General features: G+C 39.5%; 1 protein-coding gene across 1 annotated transcript; it reads right to left on the minus strand.

The window, feature by feature from the left end:
• Positions 1-26,734, minus strand: slc35f3b (solute carrier family 35 member F3b). The gene is made up of 7 exons (XM_014983154.2): positions 25,079-26,734; positions 12,373-12,712; positions 9,349-9,568; positions 4,664-4,789; positions 3,088-3,280; positions 2,903-2,992; positions 1-2,497 (listed from the first exon to the last, which is right to left on the minus strand). Exons 1-7 carry the CDS (start codon positions 25,152-25,154, stop codon positions 2,256-2,258), a joined length of 1,287 nt encoding a protein of 428 aa, XP_014838640.1. The 5' UTR covers positions 25,155-26,734; the 3' UTR covers positions 1-2,255.
• Between the last annotated feature and the right edge of the window lie 522 nt (positions 26,735-27,256).

The following is a 27,256-nucleotide window of genomic DNA, read 5'->3' on the forward strand; positions in this document are numbered from 1 at the left end:
TTATCAAAAACAAATCTTTTTATATCTTACATCATGTGATTACACTTGAAGACACTCAGTAGCATATCTAACAAATCCATCATTTATTCACGCTCTAAATATTTCCTCCTCAGAAGTGATATAACCATATGTTGCATCATCTTAGTGTAAAAATCATTCCTTACAAAGGTTTACATTTAAGTCTTGCGTTAATTCCAGAGGAATACAATATAATTATTTATTGCCATAGAAAATGACAATGGGAAACAGTGCTAAATGTACTGTATTGCAAAAAATAAAAAATAAAAAATAATAATGCAGTGAAGTGGACATTTCAGCTGGTACGTACATGCTCGTTCTGTGGTTATCTGTCGTCAGATTTTTTTTTTCTCCTAGAGGTCCTTGAGGTGAGTCAGCAACTGAATGCAAAAAGCGATATAAAAAGTTTTCAGCAATACATCAAGAAATTGTCCCCTCGCACACACAAAAAAAAAGCAATAACTCATCCAGATGAGGACAAGGAGAGTCGTAATAAAGTGTATCTCTCTGCAGCAGTCTGGTAGCACTGTATTAAACAGAGCAGCTCATAATGAGCGTGTGTAGTGTGATATTCATACATTCACAACAAGGCAGAGTTCACACGTGTCGCTTCACAAGGCGAGGGCCTCACTTGCTCTCCTGTTTACCTTTTCCCAAAAGATGCGAATGTTTGAAATATGGTCAATGAAAATAAATCAAAATGATATACTTTACTTTTGTAGAAAAGCTGGAGAAAATCCAAGCCATGTTTTATAAACTCTCTCCTAAAGTCACAGTGAGATAGATTGTTACCATCTGTTGTTTTCTCCAGAAACAAAACTGTCGTAGCTCTATAGGACAGCCTAAAAGTCTAAAAGGTGTAATGTGTTATATTAAGAAGCTCGGGGATTGCTTTTGTTCATGTTCAGATTTAATAACTGGTTAGTTTTCATTTTGGCTGCTGGTTTGAAAGTAAGCTTTTAACCAAACCTATTGTCTGGGTTTCTTGAAGCACATATATATCTAGCAACCAAACATTGTGTATCTCATGCACTGAATGAGAATATACTGGTTTAAATACAGTCCCTTGCAAAGGTATTCTTATTTCTAGAACCTTTCCACATTTTGTCAAATTCCAACCACAATCCATTTTATTGGGATTTTATGGTATAGATAAAAATAAAGTAGCACATTATTGGTAGGTGAAGGGAAAAGGATACACTGCTGGCGCAAGCACTACGCATCACCCTGGAAACACAATTCCCATAATCTGAAGGGCCATGGGAATTTAAGGGCCAGGGAAAACTCAGTGTGACTGAGATTGGGTTACGCTGGAAAGCCTTAGTATTGTAGAGTATTGAATCAGGGAGTGTCAGAACACAAATGAACCCCCTCCTGTGGTTGTAATTTGGCAAAATGTGGAAAAAATTTCGATTTTTTTCCAAGACACTTTCATGTTGGCCATATCGGCATGTGAGCAATGATTGTGGGAGATTAACCCCATGAAAGCCCAGACCCACAGGATGGAGTTTAAAAGTAGCTCTTCTGTGCTAATCCAAAAGAAAGGCGTTTTGAAAGGATGTGTTTTTAGCGCCAATTGATCCTCAGATGATAAGACAGATCTCCTCACACCAAATGAGCCTATTAGGTCCACAACTCCCCGGGCTTTCCAAGGTGTGAAATATAGCTATGTACAGTACACAAAAGGCAGGAAGGGATTTCTTTTGTTCTCAGGCATTTTTCTTTGGATCAAAATGTGAGTCAATGCGAACCTGTCATGTTTCTTTCTTTCTTTCTTTCTTTCTTTCTTTCTTTCTTTCTTTCTTTCTTTCTTTCTTTCTTTCTTTCTTTCTTTCTTTCTTTCTTTCTTTCTTTCTTTCTTTCTTTCTTTCTTTCTTTCTTTCTTTCTTTCTTTCTTTCTTTCTTTCTTTCTTTCTTTCTTTCGTTACTGGAATTGATCAGGCAAGCTGGCAAGTCTTTTTTAAGGATATGATGAATAATTAGAAGAACTTAAAGGTTCCGCAACAGTGAGACTTTAGTCATAGTTGATACCGTTTTTAAGTTAAAAAAAACAAACAAAAAAAACCAAAGCTGAGAATTTGTTTAATTCCTATGGATTCTGAGGCTCTGGTATCTCTCTCCCTTTGTTGAATTGTCTGATCACAGCACAGTCCAAACCTATGGTAGCTTCGCGAAACACAATGTAGGCCACTAGCCAGATCAGATGTGTTAATGTTCCCCGTTTAGTTATAATGGAGTCAACGTGCGTATGTTGACAGGGAGCTCCTGCCTCTCCCTCTCCAGTTGAGGCTTGCGTTGGCGCCCGTCTCCCCGGCAACTTCGGCCGGGTCGTCCCGTTTACGCAGCTTTGTAGTGAGCCGGATGATACACTGGTCCCAGTCCTCTGGCAGCAGCAGCATGAGGAATCCCAGGCAGATGATGAACACAGCAATCAGGCGCACCGTGTTGAAATTGATGTCACAGGTGTAGAGGTCAACCACTGGGAAATCAAACAAGAATGTGTTAATGCAGGACTATAAGCATGTATTTGCATCAACTTCCACAAATTTCTGCTGTTTGGTTTTTTTCCCCCTCAAAATGTTAATGTCTACAGAGGACTACACCATAGACGAGGACACCGCATTGACACATATTACTGTAGTACCTGATTGGTCCACTAAGCGGACTCTTTCATCACCTGTTTTAATGTTTCTTTAGTGGAAGGTGTGGTACAAGTGCGTCAATAAAATCAGTAAATGTTAATTAACAGCTACACATGTATATAAACATATCGCTGGCACTTAAACTGGCATTAAGAGTATATTTATGAACTCCAAACGCACAACATTTTAAAATGTAATCAAATCTGAAGATTCAGGACTGGATGAAAGGTTGAGGCACTTACTGGCATTCACAGGGACACTTAGGACAATGCCGAGGGAAATTAATGTTGGGTATGTTATTGCAATGCCGAAGTTCACTAGGATGTTGAAAGCTGTTGGGAGAAAACATATTACAAATACGTTCCGCATTGAGAATGTGAAGGAGAACTCTTAGTTTTGCATGAAAATCTCATATTTGTCTTGTTACCAAAAAGCAAGGCTGCTACTCCGCAGAGGTAGGCCCAGGGGATATCTGCAGGTGAGCCAGTGTACTCCACATGAGTAAAATACAGGATTACTGGCACAAAGCTGATGAAAACAAAGTTGGCGCTTCCGACAATGCTCAGGAAGAGTGCAGCCTCTCCAAATTTGGCACTACCCAGGACCATCTTGAAGAGTACCTGAGGATACATGAGAGGGGAAATGTGTTTGAAAAAAAAAAAAAAAAAAAAAAAAACTCTCCCACTTTATAGAGCTGAAGGGTGTTACAGAGGGTTTGCCTGCCAACTACCTGCCATGTTATGTCTGCTGCTTTGTATCACATTAGGCAACAAAGACAGCAGGGTGGGAGAGAAGAAACTCAAAATGTGGCTTTCTGTCCCCTTAGATCAGATCTTCAGCCTGAAGCCAGCAATCCTCATCAAATATATCACAAACCTCTGTCTGCTGGCTCTCACAGAAATTCACATTTTATTGCAGTGGAATGATCTCACTTTGCCCTTTCCTCTTCACATAATCTCTGTACATTGTCATTTCTCTACAGATCACCACCCACAGATTTTATAGGATTAGCATCTGCAAACTGAGATGTGCATGCAAGAAGGCTCCTTTTATACTGTGTTGATTGTTGATTCAGTGATATATTTAGACTAAACATTCCACTGAAAAATCCAAGGAGGTAGGGTCTTTCAGTTTTTCTTTAAGCTGTTATGGTATTCCTGCACCGCACCAAGGTGTTAGTGAGAGTAAAAGAGAAAAAAAACATGCCGACAGTATTAAGCATCCTCCACCATGCTTAGCATTGGGCATCATGTGTCATTTTGTTCATGGCTCAATCTTAGTCTCATCTAATCAAAGCTCGAAGTTCAAGTTAAAAGATTGAAAGTTTGAATGTGTGAAAATATTTGTATTTATTCAATTTTTTTTTCTGTTGTGACTCCTAAATAACCAGTTGGTTTAGAGTCCAACTGTTATTTTGGAGACTAGGTGACCTACGCTATTGCTCTGTACCTCTTTTACCATCTGACTCACTGTGTGTGGTTAAAAATACATTGAGGTCCTAATCTGGCCTTGTGGCCGGTGGCTAAAAGAAATGGGTCTCTGTGTCATGTAATATTTATACCCCAAGGAAAGAGTCAAGACTAATTACAGGTACCCAAGCTCTCATTGAATTATAAAAGCAGGGCAAGATTAGAAACAGTTCTTCAGTTCTGTTCATTTTTTAGGCTTTGTCATCACGGGTATCAATAGTTGTGCCAGTGTTGCTTTTATTAAAAGCTATTAATAACATGGATTTCTTTCCTCTCTCTAAAAGAATGAACTACATTTGGATTTTGCTAGATTTCTGTGTGAGATGTTGTTACTGCAATAAAGACTGAATTTATCATGAGGCTTTTACACTATAATCTTTTCCTCTCTTCTGCCACCTAAGGAGGATTTCATAAATAAGCCAGATGAAATATGCAAAGCCGTTTTGAATGTTTGCTCCTTTGAGGCCAAATATATCAATAAAAGCCTTTCGACTCGGTGAATCTGTGCTTTGATTGAATGAAAACAGAGTCTACCTTGTAGAGCGCTGACATTGAAGCAGATGCCACGACCAGAGTGATGCCGATGACTGAGTGGCTGTGAAACCCATCAGCGTAGGTCATCATGACGATGCCTGCTATGGCCAAGATAGCTGCTACTATCTGTGGAGAGACAGAGCAGCAGTGAGTTACGGATGGGCGACACGTTATCTAGTTTAGTAATTATGATAATGAATCTTTTACTGCAGTTTGGGGCCCCAGAAGGTTTCACCTGCTCTTTATCTTTGAGAGAATGCCCCCACAAGGGTATGCAAAAAAAAAAAATCTAATAAGGCCTGAGTTGCGGTTTGTTTGCAGAAAGTATCTGATTCAGTCACGCTTCTCAGATTCTTGGGTTCGCAGTGCGAGAGCTTTCAAGTACACAAGCAGCAGCTTCTACAGCGCTGACATTGATTTCCACTGCACTGCCAGAGTGATTACAAACCAAACACGCCGCCACGATCAGGCAGTCCCCCACTACACTTCTCCCACTCCCTGCCTTTATGATTAACATGCCTCCAAGAATGACACCAGATCATCTGTTTCATCCCGCTCACAGTCGGCCTGGATGTACCCAAATAAGCATCACTCATTTGTGTCTGTCACATGTTTTGTTTTCATCCTGGAGCTGAACAAAAAGCAGGAGTCGGAGCCGGGCACACGGTGGAGCCCAGCTGAGTGGATTAGCTCTTGCGTTAAGAAGGTGTCAGGAAGATAAATGAAGCGTGTGTTTTTGCTTGGCCGTAGCCCCGAGCCACTTTTTTTTTCTCTCTTTTGGCAAAATTGCTCTTCCCGCACTGCAGGCTGCCTGTCAGTCACAGCAGTACGTTTCATTTTAGTGAACGCCAGTTTGCCTGCCGGATCAGCAACAATGAAAGATGTTTCAGCACAAGTGTTTCGTCAGAAGCGCAAAAAAACAACAACAAAAAAGCAAGCAAGACTTTACCTTTACTGGCACAAACAGTATTGGATATGGGTGTTTATCTGACAGACCAGCACAAGTTAGACCAAAATTGCAAAGTGAAAGGAAAAGTATTTTGTCCTAATTAAGTTAGAAATAAAGTTTTAAAAGTGTAGAATGCCTGGAGCTGTATGGAGGCACAGTTGTCACCATTGTTGCCTTACAGGAAGAAGGTCCTGGGTTCAAATCCCATCTGTTGACACTGTAGTTTAGCTAAGGTAACTAATATTATAACTTGCTATAATCTGAGCTAGTGAGAGCAAGTAGATATTAAACTGAAAGGGCCCCAGGAGTGAACCTGAAACGTTTACATATAGACACAAAGAAGTTGTGCATAGTTTGGACTTCTATACACCTGTCAGGTCTCCGAAGAAAAGTTTGGAAGAATTCACGAGAGGATCCTAATAAAGTGAGGTTGGGTGCCAAAAGACAGCCTCATCATCAGACAAGATGGAGAGACTCTCCAGGCTTCTTGGAGGCTGCTTATTTTCTCAGAACCGGCTTGGGCTTTTTGTTCCAGGTTGATTCAGGTCTCTCGGGGCAGAAGTTCCTTGAATGTTTACTTATTCCTCTGGTAGGAAAATCTATTTTCCTACCATCTGTTCATCAGCGTGACTAAGCTCTAACCCACACAGAAGAAAGTGTTTTTTATCATATCTACATTAGATAACTGTTGGGGGAAAAAATGATTCTGTTATTCTTTCAAGAGGTTTTGTTTAATTCCTCAGAGGACAGGGAATTCAGAACATGCCGGATCCGAATACTACGGTCTGGAAGAGAGTATTTCTTCGAGGTCTGAGATCTGTACTTTGTCAAAAAGGGAAACATAGGTATTACCCTCACAGGAAAGAACTAATAAATTTGAGGAGAAAGTCCATTTAAAAAAATAATAAAAAATGTCTCACAGCACAATGATTGCATTCGAGCAATCTCAACATTATTAGTACAATCTAATGTTGCACAAAATGCCTTGGAGTGTTAAGGCATCTTTCATCAGTTTGGGTCAGAACAGTAAGGTGCATGCACAAGTATATACTCGTGCATTTCAATTTCCGCTTTCGTGTGAATTTCTTAACACTTCCTATGAATACTTTTGCAAGTTACTGTGTAAGTGAACAATGAACAAAATCGGCCTTCCAAGACATAAACCCAAACACAACTCACATAAAAGGTCCCCATGAATCTTTCATATTGCAACAACACTGACATGTGACTCCACTGCTACCACAAATGAAGGTAACAGACTACTATCATATCTTTAGGGACACAATAACACCGACATATCGCTAACATCTGTTAAACAAGGCCATTTTAGCACACTCCATCGTTCTCTTTCTTCTGTGACAAACCCATTGTAGATCCCCCGCATTGCCGCAGACTTTCCACACACTGCAGTCTCCACCGCCAAGCAACAGAGCGAGAGGACGTATAAGAGGCAGTCAAGCAGCATTCTTACTGTTGCCTTACTGATGCTTTTCATTACAAATAATGGCAGTGGGGAGTAGGGGAACGCATGAGGGAATGATAGGGTGGTTTGTCAGGGTTTGGAAAAAATTGAAATAAGGGCAATCCTTTCTGCAGGGTGCATAAGGTCTGCAGAGGTGAGCGGTTTAGGAGCGTGCAGTGGGAAAAGAGAAGGACACGCGTCACTCTCCAACCCTTACTTTTCTGTTTGTCTCTTCTTGTCCAGGCAAGACATGATTAAATTAGACAGGATCATTGGTGAACTGAACATGCTGTCATTCTACTCTCCAGTACTGTTTATTTAACTCATACAGCCAAGTAAGAGCCTTAAGAGTTATTTGCTTCATTGGAGGCAACATCTTAATTTTGCCTCCAATTAGAGCTAAGATAAAATGTGTTCCCATTTATATTGTACAAAAGCTCAGAGAGGGACAAATAGAAGCTGATTGTCCACTGAAGGTCATCCGGTTGTCCTCTAGCGCCTTTACTTGTGATGTTTATGAAACAAACGCATCGCAAGGCTAAACTAGCTTTCTCACAACTGAACATGAATATATAGTGGAATAAGTGTTTTACAGATTTCTTCTGCTTTCATAAGTGTTTCCATTCACACTAATTTTATCATCATCAGACAAAAATAACTTGATTAAATACATAAAGCTATTTTTTAATTATTTCAGAAAGGGGAAAAAAAAAAGGTTAGGGTTTGATGGTCCTGTATCCTATATCAAAATGTAATTGCTCTTCTAAAGCTAAAAACTATTTGTGCCACCCATGGCAGCAGCTACTGCCATCAAGGGTTTTCTAGCAATGGTTGGTGTACATCACTGTGAAGTGAATGTTGGGGCTCTCTTCTTTGCAGAATCACTTTAATTCAGCCCCACCGGAACGTTTTCAAGAAAGAACTGAATAATCAACGTCATGCTACAATATCTTAATTAGATTCAAGTCCAAACTTTGTGCTTGTTTTAATCTTAAGATCCTGAACTGATGGTTTGACACTTTCCTTCAGAATATTCTGGAATGAATTTGTGGTTCCATTAATTAACGTTTGGCAACTATGAGAAGGGCTTTCCTGTTCGTTTTGGGCAGCAATGGCTTCTTTCTAAGTGTTGACTTGGATGATGACCTTAACTGTAACAGGTGAGGCTTGCAATTATTTAGAAGTTGTCTGGGTTATAACTGCGACCTCCTGTATGAGTCATTGATGCGCTCTTTGAATAATTTTACTAGATCGGCTGCTCCTGAAACATGTTTTATTATGGCTCCATGCATTCTGCATTTGTGAATAGTAGCTCTCACTGTTGTTTGCTGCAGTCCCAGAGCCTTAGAAATGGCTTTGTAAACCTTTTCATACTGACAAATATGACAAATAACTTTGTTCTTGATTGTTCTTTTAGATCGAGACATGATGTGTTACTTTTTGAGATCTACATTCTTTCTACTCCATGTTGTCAGACAAGTTCTATTTGAGTAAGTAAATTACAATTCAGACAGTAAACGGGATGTAGTTAGACTTATGAAACTGAACCAGAAACATACATTTTTTACACAGAGCCATATTGGCTTGGAGATCGTTTTTCTCTTTATAAATGAAATAATTATTTAAAAACTGCTTTTTATATTTACTCTTGTTACCTTTATTATTACAATCTGCTTGTTAATCTAACTACTTAGGTGTGACAAATAAAACTGAAGAAATTTGTAAAGGGCAAAATATTTTCCACAGCACTGTTAGCCTGGAGCACGAAGATGTGAAGAAGGAGAAGAGAGGAGCTGCAAATTTTTATGCTGTGAATATAATTCCATGTCTCTTCTCTAAGCATCATGAAATAGATTTAATCTAGAAGAACATGTTTATCTGTGCTAACCATAAGTAAGATAAACCAATTGCTTTCTCTATTTTTGACTGCACATATTATGATTTGGTCTTAATACAAATCCGTGAAAAACATTATTTTGCAAGATAAAAACCAGGAAACACTAAATTAAAAGATTAGGATCACTTGACTCAGTAGATTCCAGGAGACAATGGATTTACTCATAGATGCTGATGTAAAAATAGCTCAAGGATTTTTGGGGAATTTTGTGAGTCACTCCTTACATCAAAGAGTCACTTTAACGACAATTAAAAAAAAACAACAAAAACAAAAACTTTAAAAACGATTAAATGCTGCAGCTTCCTTTTTCAGTCATCTTCTGATGCAAATATGTTTTCTCTTGTTTTCTCACATGAGAAAACATCAAATACACTCACCCTGACCCCCATGAAGCGGTCTCTGAGTACAATCCAGGACAGCAGAAAGACGAAGGCTTTGTTACAGCAGAAAAGCGCTGAAACATCTGTTGTGTTAATCTTCCTGAGGGCCTGCAGGTACAGGTAGTTGGTGAGGATCCACAGCAGGCCGAAGGGAGCGACCTTGGTGAAGAACACCTTGGGGGTCAGGCCCTCGTCCCCGAAAAACCTGCAGCACTCCCTGTGTAGAAATGCAAAATGTAGAGCACTGTAGTACTACTTTGGAACTGAGGTTAAGATTTATGCAAATGAAAAAAAATGGTCTCATCACACTGTAGCCTAAAGACTTATCTGCAATGAGTGTGCATAGCAATTCCCACCTCAGCAGTTTGATCAAACTGATTTTTGTCCCACATCATACTGTGTAAGGGAGAAATAAGTAAACATTTAGAAATACAATAAGATCTGCCAAAAGCCACAAAGCAATTCGTTTTCTCCTGTCACTGTGAATAAATTGGAAGAGTTTTGTGACTCAACCCCCAGCGTAGTGAGGTCCTGTTTAAATGACTGTTGTTAAGTCATTTAAAAAGCAGAATTATACTTACATAAACATCATCTACAGCAAACATATTGTTTGCTTTATCCAATTAGCTTTTTAGACTCCTTTTTAGACTCTCGTTACATTTAGGGCACGAATAGGATCAAAGATTATTAGTTTTATTCTTTATTTAATCTCAAAATAAAGAGATTTACTCAATAACTTTGAGATACTGTGTCCCAAAACCTTACAGTTGGGTTAGATTAAATCATATTTGTGATTCTGAGTGGTCCAGTCAAAGCCCAGTCTTAAATCCCAATGAGGATCTTTGGCAAGACTTTTAAAATAATGTTTACCGCCAGTCTGAATTAGTTTTAGTTATTTTGCAAAGACGAATTGAAGAAAAAAAAAATAAAATAAAAAAAATCAGTGTCTAGATGTTCAAACCTGGCTGAGACATGCAGCCAAAGACCTGCAATCGAAAATGGAGAAAAATACAAATGCAGGTCTTACTTTCTAGATTTTCATCGCAAAGAGTTTGAGGCTGTACCAGTTCGTAGGAGTCAACTCTGTTTTCAAGTTCGCAGATATAATTGTCTAAGGAGTTAACATATGTTAGTTTTACCTACAACTTGGGTTGGATGGGCTACAGATCATTAAAAACAAATAAAAATGAATTTGATAAGAGGAAGAAGTTTCTTACCACAAAAAAGCTGACTTTCATCATCACGTTTAGTTTTTGATAAAAACACCTCCAGAAGTGTTTTGATGAAGGTCCAACATCTGAAGCAAAGTCTACACTCCATCCTTCAACTGCATGGTTTATTTTATAAGATGGCAAATAATCTTATGTGGTGATTCTAAATATCCATACCTGTGGAAAATCTTATTTCTGGCATAAACAAAATCTCTGGATTTTGGTAGAAATGTATATATTAAAAATGTGCCTCTAAGCTTGAGTTGCCAATTTAGAGTAAGCGGCAAATCAAATGATGTCTGGTACATCAAGATTTATGGAAAGAAATTTAATATGGATTCATATTTTTGCACACACACATGAAATATTGCTTTCACTTGTATGCGTGGAACCGGGGCAAATCCTGTGTGGAAATAGCTCGAATCCATTGTGTTCATTTATTTGAAATGCCACAGGAATAAGTTATTGCACTGTGCACATTTCCATAAAGAAATCTAAAACAACCTTTAACGACAATATTAAGCTCAGCGTTTTTTGGACTTTCCTCAAAGCGCTGCATATAAAAGGATAAAATTAGAGAAGATGAAGTAGAGTCAGAACATGGGGATAATAAAAGAAATAGTGGAGTCTCAAAACACCTGCGGCCTCTAAGCTTCTTGCAATCCTTCATTTTTCATTGTTCGCTTCTTTTCAACCTAATGTGCCTTCTGCACTTTCAATTTCTTTGCAAATTTTTGACCTCTGTGTTAGCGGATTGCAAACAGAAAAGGCTGCTTCAATCAACATGTTAAAAGATTGCTAATTGGCTCTTGATAAAAGACAAAACAGGGGCATTTATACCACAGCAGGTATCGTAGAGAAGCGCTTAGCTGCGTATTTGCTAATTGTACACATCTAATTTAATCTTCTTTTACAAACTGATCAACTTACGTTGTGCAATGATATCTTGATAAACACGTGCGCAAATCTAATTAAAACATTTCTCTCTAGTAAGTGATCGTATTTCAGGTGTAGTTTCTAAAAACAATGCAGAGTGAGACCTCATCAAATTTCAATTAATCGAAATTTGGATTTAAAGATTAGATTGTTTTTGATTATTATTTATCTAGCTTTGAACTGTGTTTGTCCTACATGTCGTGCCCATGTTTCTGTTAATGGTCTGAGAGGAAACCTAAGCAGATGAAACACTTCACAGTCAGAGCAGATCAGCTCCAGTTGAGAGGTTGCATTCCCACAAGGAAGATTTACATCATAAAGTTGTGTCGGACGTACAGAGCTAATGCCTCTTTCAACAAGCATCTTGATCTCTAAAGTCACCCAACTGGGAATATGGAGATGACAGATTATATTGCCAGTTGGACTACAATATGATAAAGAAGCTGGTTTATATACGGCAGAGCTGAGCTACTTCTTGTACAGGAACAGAATGCTTGTTTGTTAGCTAAAACACAAAGTTTGGCCATAAAGCACTGGGTCAGCCATCCAAAACTCAGTGAATTCAAATGATGCGATCACCTCCATGACCAAAATCATCCATCACCTACGTATACAGACTGCTTCTACAAACATCTGGAAAATAATACCTGTAAAATACCTATGTCAAATCATGAAACCTCTGTAGTCAACTCAGCTATGAAGTGAAGTCTGGGGCAGTGGGATGGAAATGTTTGGGAACCCCTGCTGTAGGGGTTCAAACTTTGCTTCAGGCAAGCAGAAATTGGCACACAAGTTTTTAAATTTGGATATTATGTTTACTCGTTATTTTTTTTGTTTTTTTTTCTTTTTGCTGACAGAGGGCAATTCTTCCAACCTCAATCTCTGCCTGGGCGTCTGCCTCTCAGGACTCTTGCACAAATGGCCGACGTAGTAGACTGGGAAGAAGAGGCAGTTCCAGGTGGTGGCGAACCAGGTGAGCGTGAAGGGGGCATCAAACTGCTTAAAGGTCAGCTTGGCCAGCTGGGTGGAACCCGCCCAGGACGAGCACACGCACATCACCATGGCGACCCCCCACAGGGCCTTCCGCACCTGCACGGCTGTTACTCTGACGCAACAGTGTAGCCTCCGCCTGCTGGTGCCGGACTCTCCGCCAGCTGCACTGGCCGACTGTGCGTCTGTGGAGCCCACCACATTCTCTCTGGTCCGGTCTTCTCCTGTGGACGGACAAACGTAAGAAGAAAGAAGTTAAACAATCACGTGGACATTTTCAACAATTTGTAACGCTGCAACCCTTATCTTCAATGAGTTTCCCATTCCTGCTGAAGAAATGCACATTTTCTAACACATTTTGAATTGTGTTCCCATCTGACCACATGAACAACTACATATAAAATGAGATCAAATTACATACAGGACTCTATTTACTATAAAGGGGTTGTTGGCAGGCATTTAGTTGCCCAAAATTTATTTCACGTGACGTCAGTGAATACATATGCATCGCACAACTTCCAGATGTTTATCAGCAAAATAAAAAGAAAACAATTCATCACTTTCCTTGTACTGAACAATTACGAAGTACCATATGTTGGAATGTCACATAAAAATCACAATAAAAGGCTTTATAGTATGTAGGTAAAACTTGACAAAACGAAGTTAATACAAACGGTTATAGTTGCAGTTATTCTTGCAGTCAAACTAGAAGAAGAGGTGTTAATTGTGTGTGTCCTGCACCACTCACTATTACGTCTTTCCCGATAAGAATAGCTACTTCCGTGGTTTATATGAACTTGAAAGTAATCAAACGTCTGAGTTAAAAATATGATAATCAAGCCTGACAGGCATCAGCCAAACAGAGGACAAAAGAGGACAGATCTGATATCTAATCCAAAACCTCCTCTCCTGTATACGGTAGGGGCGGGGGCGCATGTGTGTTTGTACAAGCCAACAATGACACATGCACACACAGCACCTTTTAACTTTTCCATTTTCTGTCAAAAAACGTAACAGCCTCCATATGTCTTCAATAAATCCTGGTGTCTATCATCCAACACACACACACACACGCACGCACGCACGCACGCACGCACGCACGCACGCACACACACACACACACACACTATGCTGCTTCAGATCTGCTTACCTAGATTATTTCATTGCATTTATCCTTTAAGATAGCTTACAGATCTGCAACTGTGAGCCTCTTTTAAGCAGTTCAGCTATAGTTGAGGAATAGTATTTGTAAAGAAAAGAATGTAAACAAAGTAAAACAAAAAATAAAAACAGTTATGGAAAGAAAATTATGGACCCCAAAAGACAGCCTGCACGTCTTCCTAAAAATATTAACAAAAATAAAGATTGAAGTAAGTCCTGACTGTTGAAAGAGAGCACCATGGTGTGGTCAAAAGAGTACTAGTATCCTCTGAAGCCCTGGAGGATAGTAGTATCTTATGAGTCTATAATGGGATTTCAAAGGAATTTAAAATCCACCATTATATGGTATAAAAAAAAAATCTTCAGAGAGGAATGTTCAAATCCACTGCCCATGTCTGACTGTGCAAGCAACTTCAACCTGAAAGTAGACACGCAAAGACGTCTCCATAAACCCTAAACTGTAACAGTATAGGGCTTCGTCATGCACATCCAGGTTTTGGTACATCTCAGCAAAGAAATGTCGCTTGGAGAGAGGCCAGGATTTGCATAGCAGGGAAGCCCCTATGAACACGCTCTCGCTTTTATTTTCTTCACAATTGTGTCACATTATCCACATCAAAACTTTCTATTCAAATGAATTTTAACACATTCATGATGACTGTCTTGTGACTATCAGTCAACCATATGTCTCCAGCAACAGCAACAGAGAAGCAAACAGCACACAGCAACCCAACGGCGGTTTTGTTTCAATGCAGCTTTATAATAAGATCCGTTTATCTTCTATGGCCGCCTTCCAAAACGTTAAAATGGAGTATGTTCCTGATAGGGTTTAAAGAGTGATGAAGAGCTGCAGGAGACAATAAGCTGATTCATCTCTGCTGTGTGCACCTGACTGAAATACCGAACACACTTAAACAAGCTTCAGTGAGATAAGAATGATTCTAACTTACACGAGCGCAATGCTGTAAAAATGGTATTTTGTGCAGAAAGAACAGGACATTCAACTAAGCCTTTGCTTTTAGCTGCTTGTCCAGTTGGAGGCAGCTGCCACACACTGGAACCACTGCAAAACATCAATAAAAAAGCATCAAAGCAAATGTATCTGTTGTTGGGATAACTTCGCACTTAAAAACAAGTAGCTTATTTTAAGCTTTAAATTTATTCTGTGAGAAAAAGTATTGTTTTTAACATGCTATTATTGTTTCAATGCTATATATCAAGTACATGTTGGATGTGCAAAATCTGCATAAAAACCATTAGAACCTCCCCATATGAAGAAGTTATTTGGGACAGAACAATGAAAAAAACTGCTTTGAATTTGTGCATAACTGTCATAAAAACAGCATATTTTTAGATGTCTCGATGCAACTAAGATGTTAAGATAATAATTATTATAGTAGCTGATTATTCATATTATTCTGACAATAAATCAATTGACAATTATTAGTCCAACTTTAAATTACCCTTACTTTGGTCAGATTCTAAACACTCCAGGTGGATGTGAAGCAAAGGATGAATAAACACATGATCGCCACAGTTAAGTATGGTAGAGAACCTGTGATGCTGAGAGTCTGCTCTTTTTTCAAAAGTATTAGAGTGCATTGGATCATGAACTACCCTCAAAGTACAGCAATATTTTAATTAAGAACCATTTGCCATCTGCTTGAAAACTGAAAATCATTCATGATTGGATCTTTGAAAAGGATAATGATCCAAAACTTACGGAAAGCACAAGATTAACCTTCTGCAATGGCAATCTCAGTTGACAAATATAAATCTTATTGGAAAGTTGCAAAAGTAGGACAAAAAAAATCTGCATCAATCTAATCTGTGAAACCAAATGCACTTGAGTTTTTTTTTGTTTGTTTAAGCGCATTGCTGAGATGTTTTAAGGGAGCTGCATAAGTCGTCATCCATCATGCCCAATGAAGCGGCTCATTCTCCTGAGAACAGCTGACCTTGCCAGGTGATCTCATCACAAATTAACTCCCTCTATAAACTCTAATGTTAATTCTCTGCCCCCCTCCCCCCATGCCCACCCTCAGGCTACATAATGTATGCAAGCGTATTTCAAATTTGCTTGTGTATTGCTGCCAGAACAAAAAAAAAAAAAAAAAAAATACAATAAAATGATTTTGTATCCAATCAGTGTGTCTGGAATGAAAGCACCAAGAGCATTTTTGCTACCAGTAACACCTAATTCAAAATCACAGTCTGTTTTTGTTGTGACATGATGAATCAGTAAAACCTTGACAAATGAAGAAAGAGAAATATGGATGTCTGTACGTGTGGTGCAAAAGGATGAGAGTTAAGTTTCTCTATTCTGAGCTCCAAGCCTCTTTGTCTTCTTCTGAAGGTCATCTCATGTCTGTGCTGCCCAGTTTTTGTCTTTCCTGGGAACCAGTCCCACATCCTGCTGCTCCTGCCTACCATTCTATAATGCACCAAGGCTTAATCTCTCAAATGCAACCTTCAGCCAATCCAGTCAGCCCCCAGGCCCGCTCAGGGTCCGAGCAGGCCCTTTCCAGTGACGTGGCAATAAAAACGGCAGGAAAACAATATTGATCATCCTGAACCACACGTTCAAGTCACCCTGACAGGGAAGCAAAATATAAGTTAGCATTTTGTATTGCTTTTATGGAGCTCCTCTGATTAGCTTCTCAGCTGTTATTACATAGTTAGTGCCTTGCAAAGCAAAGAGAGACACGACCAAGAGGCTCGAGGGGCTGGAGAGACACTGCTTTGTTGTTGCAATGTGAGAAATGTAATAAAACTCAGTATTGTTGCTCAATGCTTTTGCTATTTGATATCACAGAAACACAAGCTGATGCACTTCACACTGACACCAACTGTGACTAATCATATCATACCAACTGTGAGTGCTGTTGATGAACAATATGGAGTAAGGATGAACTAATTAGTGTGATGGAGCTGCATGGCTGGACTGGCAGAGCAAAAAAAAAAAAAAAAAAAAAAGGAGGCTTTGCCGGTAATGCCATTTGAAGCAATTAATTGTAAATAAAACGCTTGAAAAATGATGTAACAGCTAAATTGTTAACTGTGATCTTTTGAACTCATCAGTGCATAAACACATTTCCTGTCAAGGTGACACCAAGGATACTGTATGTGTGGAATACTAGTGGGAACAAATTGTCTAAGCTCATAAATGAGCATTTGGGAATGTACAGCAGGTCTAAATGTGGTTAAAACCTTTCATTGGTGTATTAACAGAGATCTTTAACTCAACAGCTCCATGTACCTGAACCACTTTGTGTCCAAACGCACTTAAATCAATCATAACAGAAAGCTGTGGAATCCCTGGAGACAGGTTGAGTGTGTTTGGCTTGAAAGTAAGACACAAACTGATCTGCTCTGACAGCTCTGTATGGTTTTTCCTTCTCTTCAGGTATCTATTCTCAGCTGTTTCTATAAATCAGAACTTCTCTAGATTTACTATGCACAGGGAAATTTTATTTTAGCCCTGCTGGACATTTTCTCCTCCCTTAACAAAGAATTCCACTTGCGCAAACTTGCATCTGTTCAGGTCCCTCAGGTTTCCTCGGGCAAAATGTGTTGCAGATATCTATTTATCCTACATCCTTACTTATCAGTTTGCTTTATTTTAGCATACTTGTTACTTGTTCATAGGAGCACACTAGAAGATGTTCAGATTATTTTTTTTCCATTAGCTAGTCTATTTTCTAAACTCTTCTCCACCCTTCAAGCCCATTTCCCCCCCCCCCCGATTCCCAACCAGCCTCACTTCTACGTCTGTTCTCCTCCCTCCCCTTGCAGCCTCTGCAGTGCAGATCTCTCCTGCTGATAGCTGCAAATCCCAAACGTGCCAGCAGAACCCTGCCTGGCTGTCCGGCCTCACACATCTGACAACTTGGTTATGACAGGCTGAGAAGTCGGTTGCAACCCCTGGCACTCGCCACTCTGTCGTGCCCTGCTTCCCCTAAAGCAAGAACATGGATCCATTTGAGTAGCGTTGTGTGGAGGTAGCGTCAGGCTTGTGTTGGTCAGACAGGGTGGCCCTTGCAACATTTCTGGAGATTTTGAGAGTGGGAGAAATAGATCCACAAGGGAGTTTTATCTAGCTGGCTGCTAGGTCACAACTCCATATAGAAGCGGGAGTGCACTGCAGCGCTTTGCCTCACTGATTTATGAGTGTAAACAGATCAATCACCCGTTACACACTTCAAAAGAACACTTCTCCTTGTCTCGCCGCTGGCTCTGCTTGGTGATGAATATGAACTGACCTGGGGAACTGACCGCCACTCTTCTAATTAAATACATGAGGTCCTGCCATAGCTATTTACTTAGCTTATGACACTGAAATTAATACATTGAAAGCTCTAAATGTAAATATTTTTCTTAATTACTTGTGTTGTACCAAGATTAGGCCTGTCACGGTAATTATTGCGAAAAAACGATAAAATTGTCATTTTAAAACCGTCTCCCAGTATTATATTGATAATGACCTACCAGTATTATATCGATACGTCTCCCAGTATTATATTGATAATGACCTACCAGTATTATATTGATACGTCTCCCAGTATTATATTGATAATGGCCTACGAATGGAAGTTTGCTCTCTCAAAGACCAGTAAACTTTAATTTTTGTAAAGAAGACTTCACACTTGAACTGGAAGATATTTTAAATATCTAAAATAAAGAACAACAACCAAAACATTAAATAAAAATAAAAATCACACACAATCGAAACCTAAAATCAAATGGATTGTTTTGTCTCTGTAAACAAAATTGCCTTTCAAAAAAACATGAATCGTCAGAATGGAAATTGTCGAGCTCATTTTAATTTAAAAAGGAAACTCTTCCCAGGTTAAAACAGAACAGAATCCAGAGATCTTTTTGGCTCATGGGTGAACTGGAGCCAACTCCTTTTGATTTTGGGTCAGTAGAGGAACATATTCCGGTCAGTTGAGGGTTTGTGACTTCCAGATCGATTCATCTTTCTGCCACATCCAGCTGGTGTAGCTAATGATAACCTCGCCAACTCTGTTGCCAAGTGCTACCACCAACTTCAATATTTTTCACATCATTTTCCTTGTGCAAGGAGAATATATGTTCTCTGAACTGTCTGAACAATTTTCTTGACTTAATAGTTCCAATATTTGATAAAACTTTATTGTCTACAGTCCAGATGATTACATAACTTTTCAATGCACATCTAGTAGTGGTGTAAAAATGTAAAAAAAAAAATAATAATAATAATAACCTGCATATTAAGCTACAATTACACTTTTGAGAGGTTATGCACTCAAATAATATATTGAATGGTCAAAACCTCAACAAATAACCACTTCATGACCTCTAATCTACAGCTAAGCTTACAGGAGAATTATTCTAAATGACACTCAGGCCATTTTTTTCTTGATCTTTGTCACGCAGCATCAGTCAATAAATCAATAACAACAAAAAAAAAAATCCTTCCGTCCCCGCTTGACCTACGAGGTTTGTCGTTTCTGAGGGTGAGGACAAACACAGAGTGAAAGACGAGTCTGAGTGTGAATCTTTGTTTGAAATGTGAATCACTGCAAAAATGTTTGTTAGCCTAAGACTACACATAAGAGCTGTAGTTTTACCACAGCAGAGACAGTCCGGCAGACATCAGTCACTGTCTTTGTAATGTCTGACTCTGACAGACAGAAGTGGTCTGTGAAAACTTGGCTCTGACAGCTGGGTCAGGCCATCCTGTCAGTAAGAGCCCGTTCAACACGACAAAGCGAGATCTTCTGACAAGCCTGTCTGACTCCATATCACAGGAGCTAAAAACACACCCTGCTGCGTCAAACAGCTGATAGGCTTGACCGCGTGGGCTGCGGGGACAAAGGCCCCAGAGGACAGACAAGGGAGGGACAAGTGTTACTGATCCCCCTAGACTTCAGTCTGGATCACTTTCTCCTTCAGCCTCGAAGGACGGCGAAGCAACTTCCTCTTAGAGCGGCAGCAAACTTTGTGTTTGTCGCTGCCTTGACGCAAACAACTGGGTCTGCAGACGACAATGGTCAATGTTGTGTCTCCTTGAAGACTCACTTGTGTGTGAGAGGTGAACTCGCTCAAGTTTGAGTGGGTCTCTGCATTTTATTAAGAGAAACAACCTAAAAAAAAATAGCATAAAAATCTATTTGTATTTAGCCCTCCACAAAACCCCCGAAACGCCAGCACTACCTGCTTTGACCCATTCAATCCTCTCTCCTGCAGTTCCTTAGAGGAGTGAATTACCGTGGAAGGCCCTGAACTTTAATAGACTGGCAAAAGGCCCGGTACACTGCATGACAAATCAATATTTAAAAGATTGGCCACAACATCCTTGTTAAAATAATGGATAGGCTAACACTCCTGGTGTGTGACTCACCAAGGGATGGTTTTACTCTTCTTTCCACCTAAAGTCTAGTGATAACACAAGAAAAGCAAAATCAGCTTGGGTTAAAGGGACACTTGAATGTTTTTGAAGTGAGACTCTGCTTGACGGTTTTAAGCGTTTCACATTTTACCTGCAGTAGCGAATACAACTCTGATCACAAGCAATTTTGTCAGTAAACTTCAAATAAATGACAAATTAATAAATGTCTTGGTCCTATTCCAATTCTCTGCACTGATTCTACATTTGATTAACATATGCAAAAGCTCGGCCTCCCAAAAAAGGTCAGAAGTTCTGTCATTGCGAATTTATTCCGCACTTATCAAGCAAAACGGGCCCGTTCCACTGGCTTTTAAAATTAAACTTGTAACAAGAAGTCTCATTTCTACTCCACCGACTGCCTTCAAAGTCAACTTCAGTCACACTCAAAAGGCAAAAGGACTGGAAGGATAAACTACTTAAAGGTGTTTCTAAAAGAAACCTTCAAAATTAAAGCAATTACTGCTAATATTTGTGATACTTCTTCAATATGTATGGATGCTAAAAATGTGTTTTGAAAGATGAAACGTCATCGCCATACTGAAGTTGTTCTATTCATACCAAGCCTAGAAGCATATATATAAGCATATATATAAACCAGTCAGAAAAATGCAGATAAATGGTAAATGGCTTGTATTTACCATTCATACACAGTGCTGTATAAAGTTAATTCACAAACGCATTCACACAGTGATGGTGGCACACTATATAGTAGCCACAGCTGCCTTGGGGCAGTCTGACAGAGGCAACCTTCTACTTAAGGACACAAACTGATGGTCAAACTGATGTACTTTTAGGGAGTGTCTGAAACAGACACATCCTCCTTCTGGATTTTCTGGTCGAGACCAGAGTTCATGCTTCCACCAGTTTCAGTAGATCCTCAAGATCCTGAAGAAGCAAAGCAACCCCATAAAACACTGTTTGGCTGTAGGTATGATGCTCTTTTTCTGAGATGCAGTCTTAGTTTCACATCAGATGTAAAAGGACAAACCTTCCAGAAGGTTCCGCTTTGCCTCTTTAGCACATGGAATATTTTCTCAATAAATATCTGAAAGATCATTGAGATGTTTATTGATATTTATGTCTTTTGTTTGACAGTGGATGATATATTTTTGCCTTGACTCTCTGTTATTAATAATTTATGAACACTGACCTTAACCGAGGTCAGTGAAGTCTGCATTTCTTTAGGTTTTGTTTTGGGTTCCTGAATAAAATTTTGAACCTCTCTTGAAGAACCTTTAGCAGGCTAGCACCTCCTGGAAACACTCTTCCATGCAAATAAACTTGCAGAAATAATGCCATTTATGTTTTAGGGTTGATCAAAATATCTTCACAGTTTAGAACTTAGGCTAATTAAACTAGCAACGACATCCGTCATGCAGTAAATCGAGATGATTTTAAAAATTGGTAAGTTTGCAGCAGTGAAATTATGACTGTCCTTGTCATTTGCTTGACTTTGCTTCAGTCTGACTATAAACAGTAATTCATGCTAAAAACACACGAGACCCTTGAGACAGAACAGCAGCTGGTGAAATGTGGCCATCATCCTCAGGGACTCATGAACGCTGAATCACCTTTATTAGATGCCTGCTCTCTTTCAAGGCTTGTATAATGAAGTTATGGAGATTAAAGGGACTGATATGAACTTCTTACCCCTCGTTCCAGCAACACAGGAACAACACACAGACACTCCCCAAGGACACTCTTTCATTTAAAGAGAAATCAATAATCACCCTCCCCGCCTCCAGGCCACTGAATTTGTCAGAGCGTGCAGAGGAGGCAGTAACTATTTCAGACGATGCCACTGAATCAAACCCAGGGCGAGAGAAAATGTCAGCATATACCCAGAATGGATCTCTCTGAATTGTTTTGCTGCTGTCTTCCAGATGAGTTTCCAACCAAGGCTGGTGTCATCATTGATCTGTGTCTGTTTCAGATGCTCCCTAAAAGTACACAATGCGACTGGCCCCATGGAGCTTATGAGGATTACTGACATTATTGGGGAAGCTATAATTTTGTGTCTGACTTTGAAAAACACCCAATTAGACCCCTGGCTTTGGTTCCAGGTCCGCAAATTTGATGGAACACATTTCATATAAACCTGTGGGGATGCTAACTGGAGACAAAAAAAAAGAAAGTAAAAAGGAGTCCACTGTACACCCCAAACTGGAAAAACAGGAACTTTTTGTCAGCTGGGTGCAAGTTGTTAGTGAGGAGAACAGAGAGTTTTTTTTTTTTTTTTAAAGCTGGTGTTACATAAGCAACAGAGACTCTGACAGGCTGAGTGTTGATCCGCTATGGCCCCCTGTGATTCCTGTCTCCTTCAAAGCAGCTGCTGAATGTTCACATCTCCTCTCGCTGGTTTACAATACAGCATCACCCTAAATAAATGTTCCCGAAATGTTTCTTTCTCCTCTCTTTTTTTGGTCACTTTCGGTTTACTTTTGGAAACTCTGTTCGAAGGAGCTTGTCGAACCGTAGCCTAATATCTCAGCTGTTCTGAAAATTAATGAAATTCTGCAGTAATAAGCTAAGAATTCAGCAGTTGTGATTATTCTGCAGGTTCCTCAAAGATACTGCAAGCAGGGAATATGGTGTAAACAGCTCAGGCATTTTATTAGTTAATTTTCTGCAGTGTGCATCTAAAACTGCATGAGGATTCCTTATTCATATTCTTGCAGCTGGTCATTTATTATGAATAAAGCAGTCAGACATTTCCGGATCTAGACCCCAACACTGCAGCTCTCGAACACAGTGAGTGCAGACAGAGAGGTGAGAAGTGATGTGTATTATTCAGCAAACAGGACAAAATGCTTGCATTGTAGGGGTAAAGAGATAAAAAAATTATACACAGTAGTGTATAATGGTTAGTGTATATGTATTTTGTATATAATTTTAGCAGGTTTTTTTTTTCAGGACTGCCTTGTGTTTAGGTCCACTCATCTTTGCATCTAACACCGACTAACTTGCCTTTCCCTGCTTAAGTACAGCATCCTTGCAGCAGCATGATACTGCCACCACCATGCTTCGCTGTGAAGGAGGGTGTGATCCAGACGTGGTGCCGTTTGTTTTCTATCACACAGATTCTTACCCATGTATATTAAACGTAGGCAAAAAGTTGGGTTTTTATTCATATCTTACTGGAATCCCCTTCCTCCTTCACTTCTTCCTACCCCATTTTGAGCATGATATGTTAACTAAAACAAAAAAATCTGTATTTTCTCTTCTTTCTTATGCACTTCTTGTTACTGTGCACTATTTTATTTTTATATTTGTATCATGTTCGAATAAAATTTCATTTCATTTCATTTCATTTCACATGCTTGCTTTGTTCTTTCTCTGTATGGCTCGAGGTAGAACTTTAACTCTTAATTTCCTGAATTTATTTAAAGTAAAATAAGATATGTTTTTTGTGGTCAAACAGATTCCAAACTAATAAAGGATTATTCATTTGAAAAAAGCACATACAACATGTGACAAGGGGACAAAAGTCTCAGGGGCATCATCACTGCAAAAATCCCTTGAAGAAGAGGTGGAGGTGATGGAGCACATCAGTTTAGACAAGAAAAGCAAGTTTGCAAGAAGGGACACAAACACTGCATTTCTTAAGGACGCTCAGGCCATTTGATGCAAGACACTGCATATCTTCTAAAATCTCTGTGGCTGAGAGTCCAGTTAATCAGATGAGGCAGGATTGCCCAACTGTGATGCGGAAGCTCGGCCAGAGACCGCAACTCCGAGGAGGTGCTGTGTGGAAATAGGCAGCGCTTTGTAAGAGCAAATGTTTAGACACCCCTCAATGGCTGCTATGGGAGATCCAGGGATTCCTCTAACATGCATGATGGAATCACAACAACACTCTAGGTATGTTTTTGATGAGGGAATAACATTATGAAGCTCAAAAAGTCAATTCTGTAAAATACCCCCCCCACACACACACACACTTTAAAAATGCAGGCTACTTCCTGGTTGCTCTGTAGCAGGAGCTGATCTTAGAAAGAAAGATGATGCACAAACCGCTTGACAAATAAAAAAGAAAATACTTGCATAATCCGCAAAGTATATAGACAAGAAATCAAAGGCAACATTAGCAAGATTGCAGTAAAAGAAGATTAAAGGTCATTCCCAAAGCAACAATCTTTCAGAGCAAATCCTTCAGAATTTACCTGCCTCAGTATTTCTTTGAGCTTAATTTTGCCCCTATTTTTCTACATAAATAATAGTACCATTTGCAACGTATTAATCTGGATGTGTTTAATAAAACATGACCCAGAACACTTCAGTTAACGGCACTGTGAAATCAGCAGCCACTCAACTTTTTTTTTTTCTTTTGCTTTCAGCTCAGGCAAAAACCCTGAGCTGAAATTTTTTAAAAGGCTGCATCATTGCACAACCATGAGTCAGTGGAGGAAATCAGATGATGTATAAGTGAGGTACGCCTCTCTGGTCCCAGCAAATCATAGCATCAAAACACTGTTAGATTGAACCTCTTTTCAGTAAAATTTCATGAAAAAGAGGCATAGGATCTATGCTCGCGTTCCAGCTGCTGTGCCGTTATATATTCTTCTGTATTCTCGTTACACTTGCAGCCATTGATGGATGAAGGGTGGGGAGAATGAGAGGGAATCCCTGCTGCAATAACAACTTAAAACGCTCCCTGAGGACGAGCAGGGTTTTTAGCACATCACACCAACACAAGCATCTGGGAAAAAAATAGCTTGTGACTTGGACTAATTTCAAGGACTATTGATCAAATTGAACAGAAATCAGAGGGAGTCGTTTGAAAAATGTTCAGACGTCCAAATACTGAAAGAGTGCAAAGTTGATTTAAAGCCTTTATATCTTAGTCGCAGTCTGATTTCTCTAATGTCTTTGTTTTTTTTTTTTTTAACGATAAGCCCTTTTTTTAACCCCGTTCCTGCCTGTAGTAGCTGTTTTGTGAGATAAAGCGGTGGTCGGGGTCCCGGAGTCCCGCTGAATGGGCAAAGACTCTCCCTACCTTCCACTTTGGTGAGGGTGAGCACCGGACTGTTGCAGGCGGACAGCGGGGCAACCCTGGCGGAGTGCTTCTTCATGATGATGAGCTCGGATGGGCTGAGCTCCAGACCGCTTCGACTACATCCCTGAAGCTGGTTCGGTGCAGACTCCAGACCTCTTGATGGGACCCCTCACACTCGGCCCCCTGCTCTCTGTCCCCTCGTATCCATCCGACTCCACTGCTTCAGTTTTTTTTTTTTTACCCCCGCTTTCCCCTCTCTCTCCCCCCACCCCACCTGCTCCCTCCTTCCCGCCCCAAATCTGCCTCACTCGGTGCGTCCTGGCTGCAATCTCCTTCACGTATAGTTAGGCATTTGCTGCAATTCGCCCACGTCACGAACTAATTAGTTTCACAACCATGTCCGTCCGTCCACACATCACCCCTCATGTTGGAGCCCGGTGGTCCTCCCAGATCGTCGTCCGCCGCCTCCTCCTCCTCCTCCTCCTCCCGCTGCCGCGGTCTCCAAGTGGAAAAAGGAAACTCCGCATGCAGCCCAGAAGCAAGAGTCGCTGACCCGGTTCGGAGGCGTAAAAACAAACTTCAGCTCTATAAATGGACCGTTAGTGACAGAAATGGGACCGAGACATAGGGGATGGGAGGGTTATGAGCTGGTTTTCCAATGGACAGCAGGCAATTAATATTGCCAATATGGCTCACCACCCTGGGCGCTATTCTAGGACATTGGGTAGCTGATATAAATCAGTTGGGACTCTAAATTTTAGTTTTTCAGTGATTCTTGAGAATAGGGACAAAATGGGTTTTAATTTTCCCATTTTTTTTTAAAAATTATTTCTCAACCTTATGTATGCAAATATGACAAATAATGTTTAGAAAATATGAAGATGCTAAGGTACAGGCTCCCAGTTGCGAATTTTTTTTAAAAAATTACATTTTTAATCGACCTGACCCAAAACTTTGTCATCACCATCTGACAAAAATAAATCTAAAATGATTTTTAAAATACCCCATTAGTGATATTTTACTCAATTTACAGACAAATGCTTCTCAAGAAATAAAATAAATATTATTTAAAACAAAAAACAAGAAAAAGTCCATCTGACGGAGTTGACAGTGCATGACGGAGTTGACACAGAACTGAAGGTGGTGACAAACTAGTGAGTAAAATGAAAAACTTGGTACATGTGAAGTAATGCAATTCATGTAAAATACATTAAAATGAATTAGTTGCACAATTAAGTGAGATTTGACAACAATTTCACTGAAAGAGTCAGAAAAACTCTGACGGAGTTGACATCTGATGGAGTTGACGAAATGTCAAACTACCTCAATTTATATGATGTTATTCTGAAGGAGGCCATATTGTAGCTCGTCAGGTCCATGAAATCTTTACATTATACCAAAATTAAGCTTTTATTTCGCAAAATTTCATCAAAGTTTTGTAAATTGTCAGTTATGGAGTTGACTCATCATGGTTGTGACAAACAACTTAGGAATAAAACAGAAAAAACTAAAGAATAACTTAAGCTAACCGGAGCTAACTAGCCCTCCTAGCAAAGGAAGAGAAAAGACAACGTCATGGGGTCCTCAGAAGTTCTGGTGCCCCCCAATAATGCCTGATTTTTTTACATTCTTTTCATTTCTGACGGTGTTGACAAAAACTAAGGACAAATTTCAACGGAGTTGGAAAATATCTAAAAATTATTTTTAATTCAATTTATCGATACTTTTATAATTATTTATATGACTACTTATACTTAATTGTCATAATATATAATTTTAGTATTTCTTTAATTGTTTTAAACTATAAGAATGTATTGAGTCCTGCTCCTGGACAAGGGCTTTTACAGGCATCATCCACCGACTACAATGTTTAAAATAAACAAATATTCAGCAAAAAAAAGAAAAATATACATTGTTGTGCTCACATGACCCAGGTTAGTTTAGTTAGATATTTGAAAAAAATATATTTTGTGTATATTTTATTCAAATTTCATGCTTTATCCATAGGACCTGTTTTGTCCCTATTCTCAAGAATCACTGTTTTATCATTTCTAGTCAATGTGTGGGCATGGGCTGTGGAAGAAAATATGCCTGTAATGATAAAGTTGGTGTTTAAGGTTTAAAGAGATAGAAACAAGGAGGTGCTAGACAATCTTTCCTTTTTCTACTGAACAAAAA

The sequence above is a fragment of the Poecilia mexicana genome, unplaced genomic scaffold (genome assembly GCF_051168715.1).
Source record: "Poecilia mexicana isolate PSO_F unplaced genomic scaffold, ASM5116871v1 scaffold_15, whole genome shotgun sequence".
NCBI classification, from domain to species: Eukaryota; Metazoa; Chordata; class Actinopteri; order Cyprinodontiformes; family Poeciliidae; genus Poecilia; species Poecilia mexicana.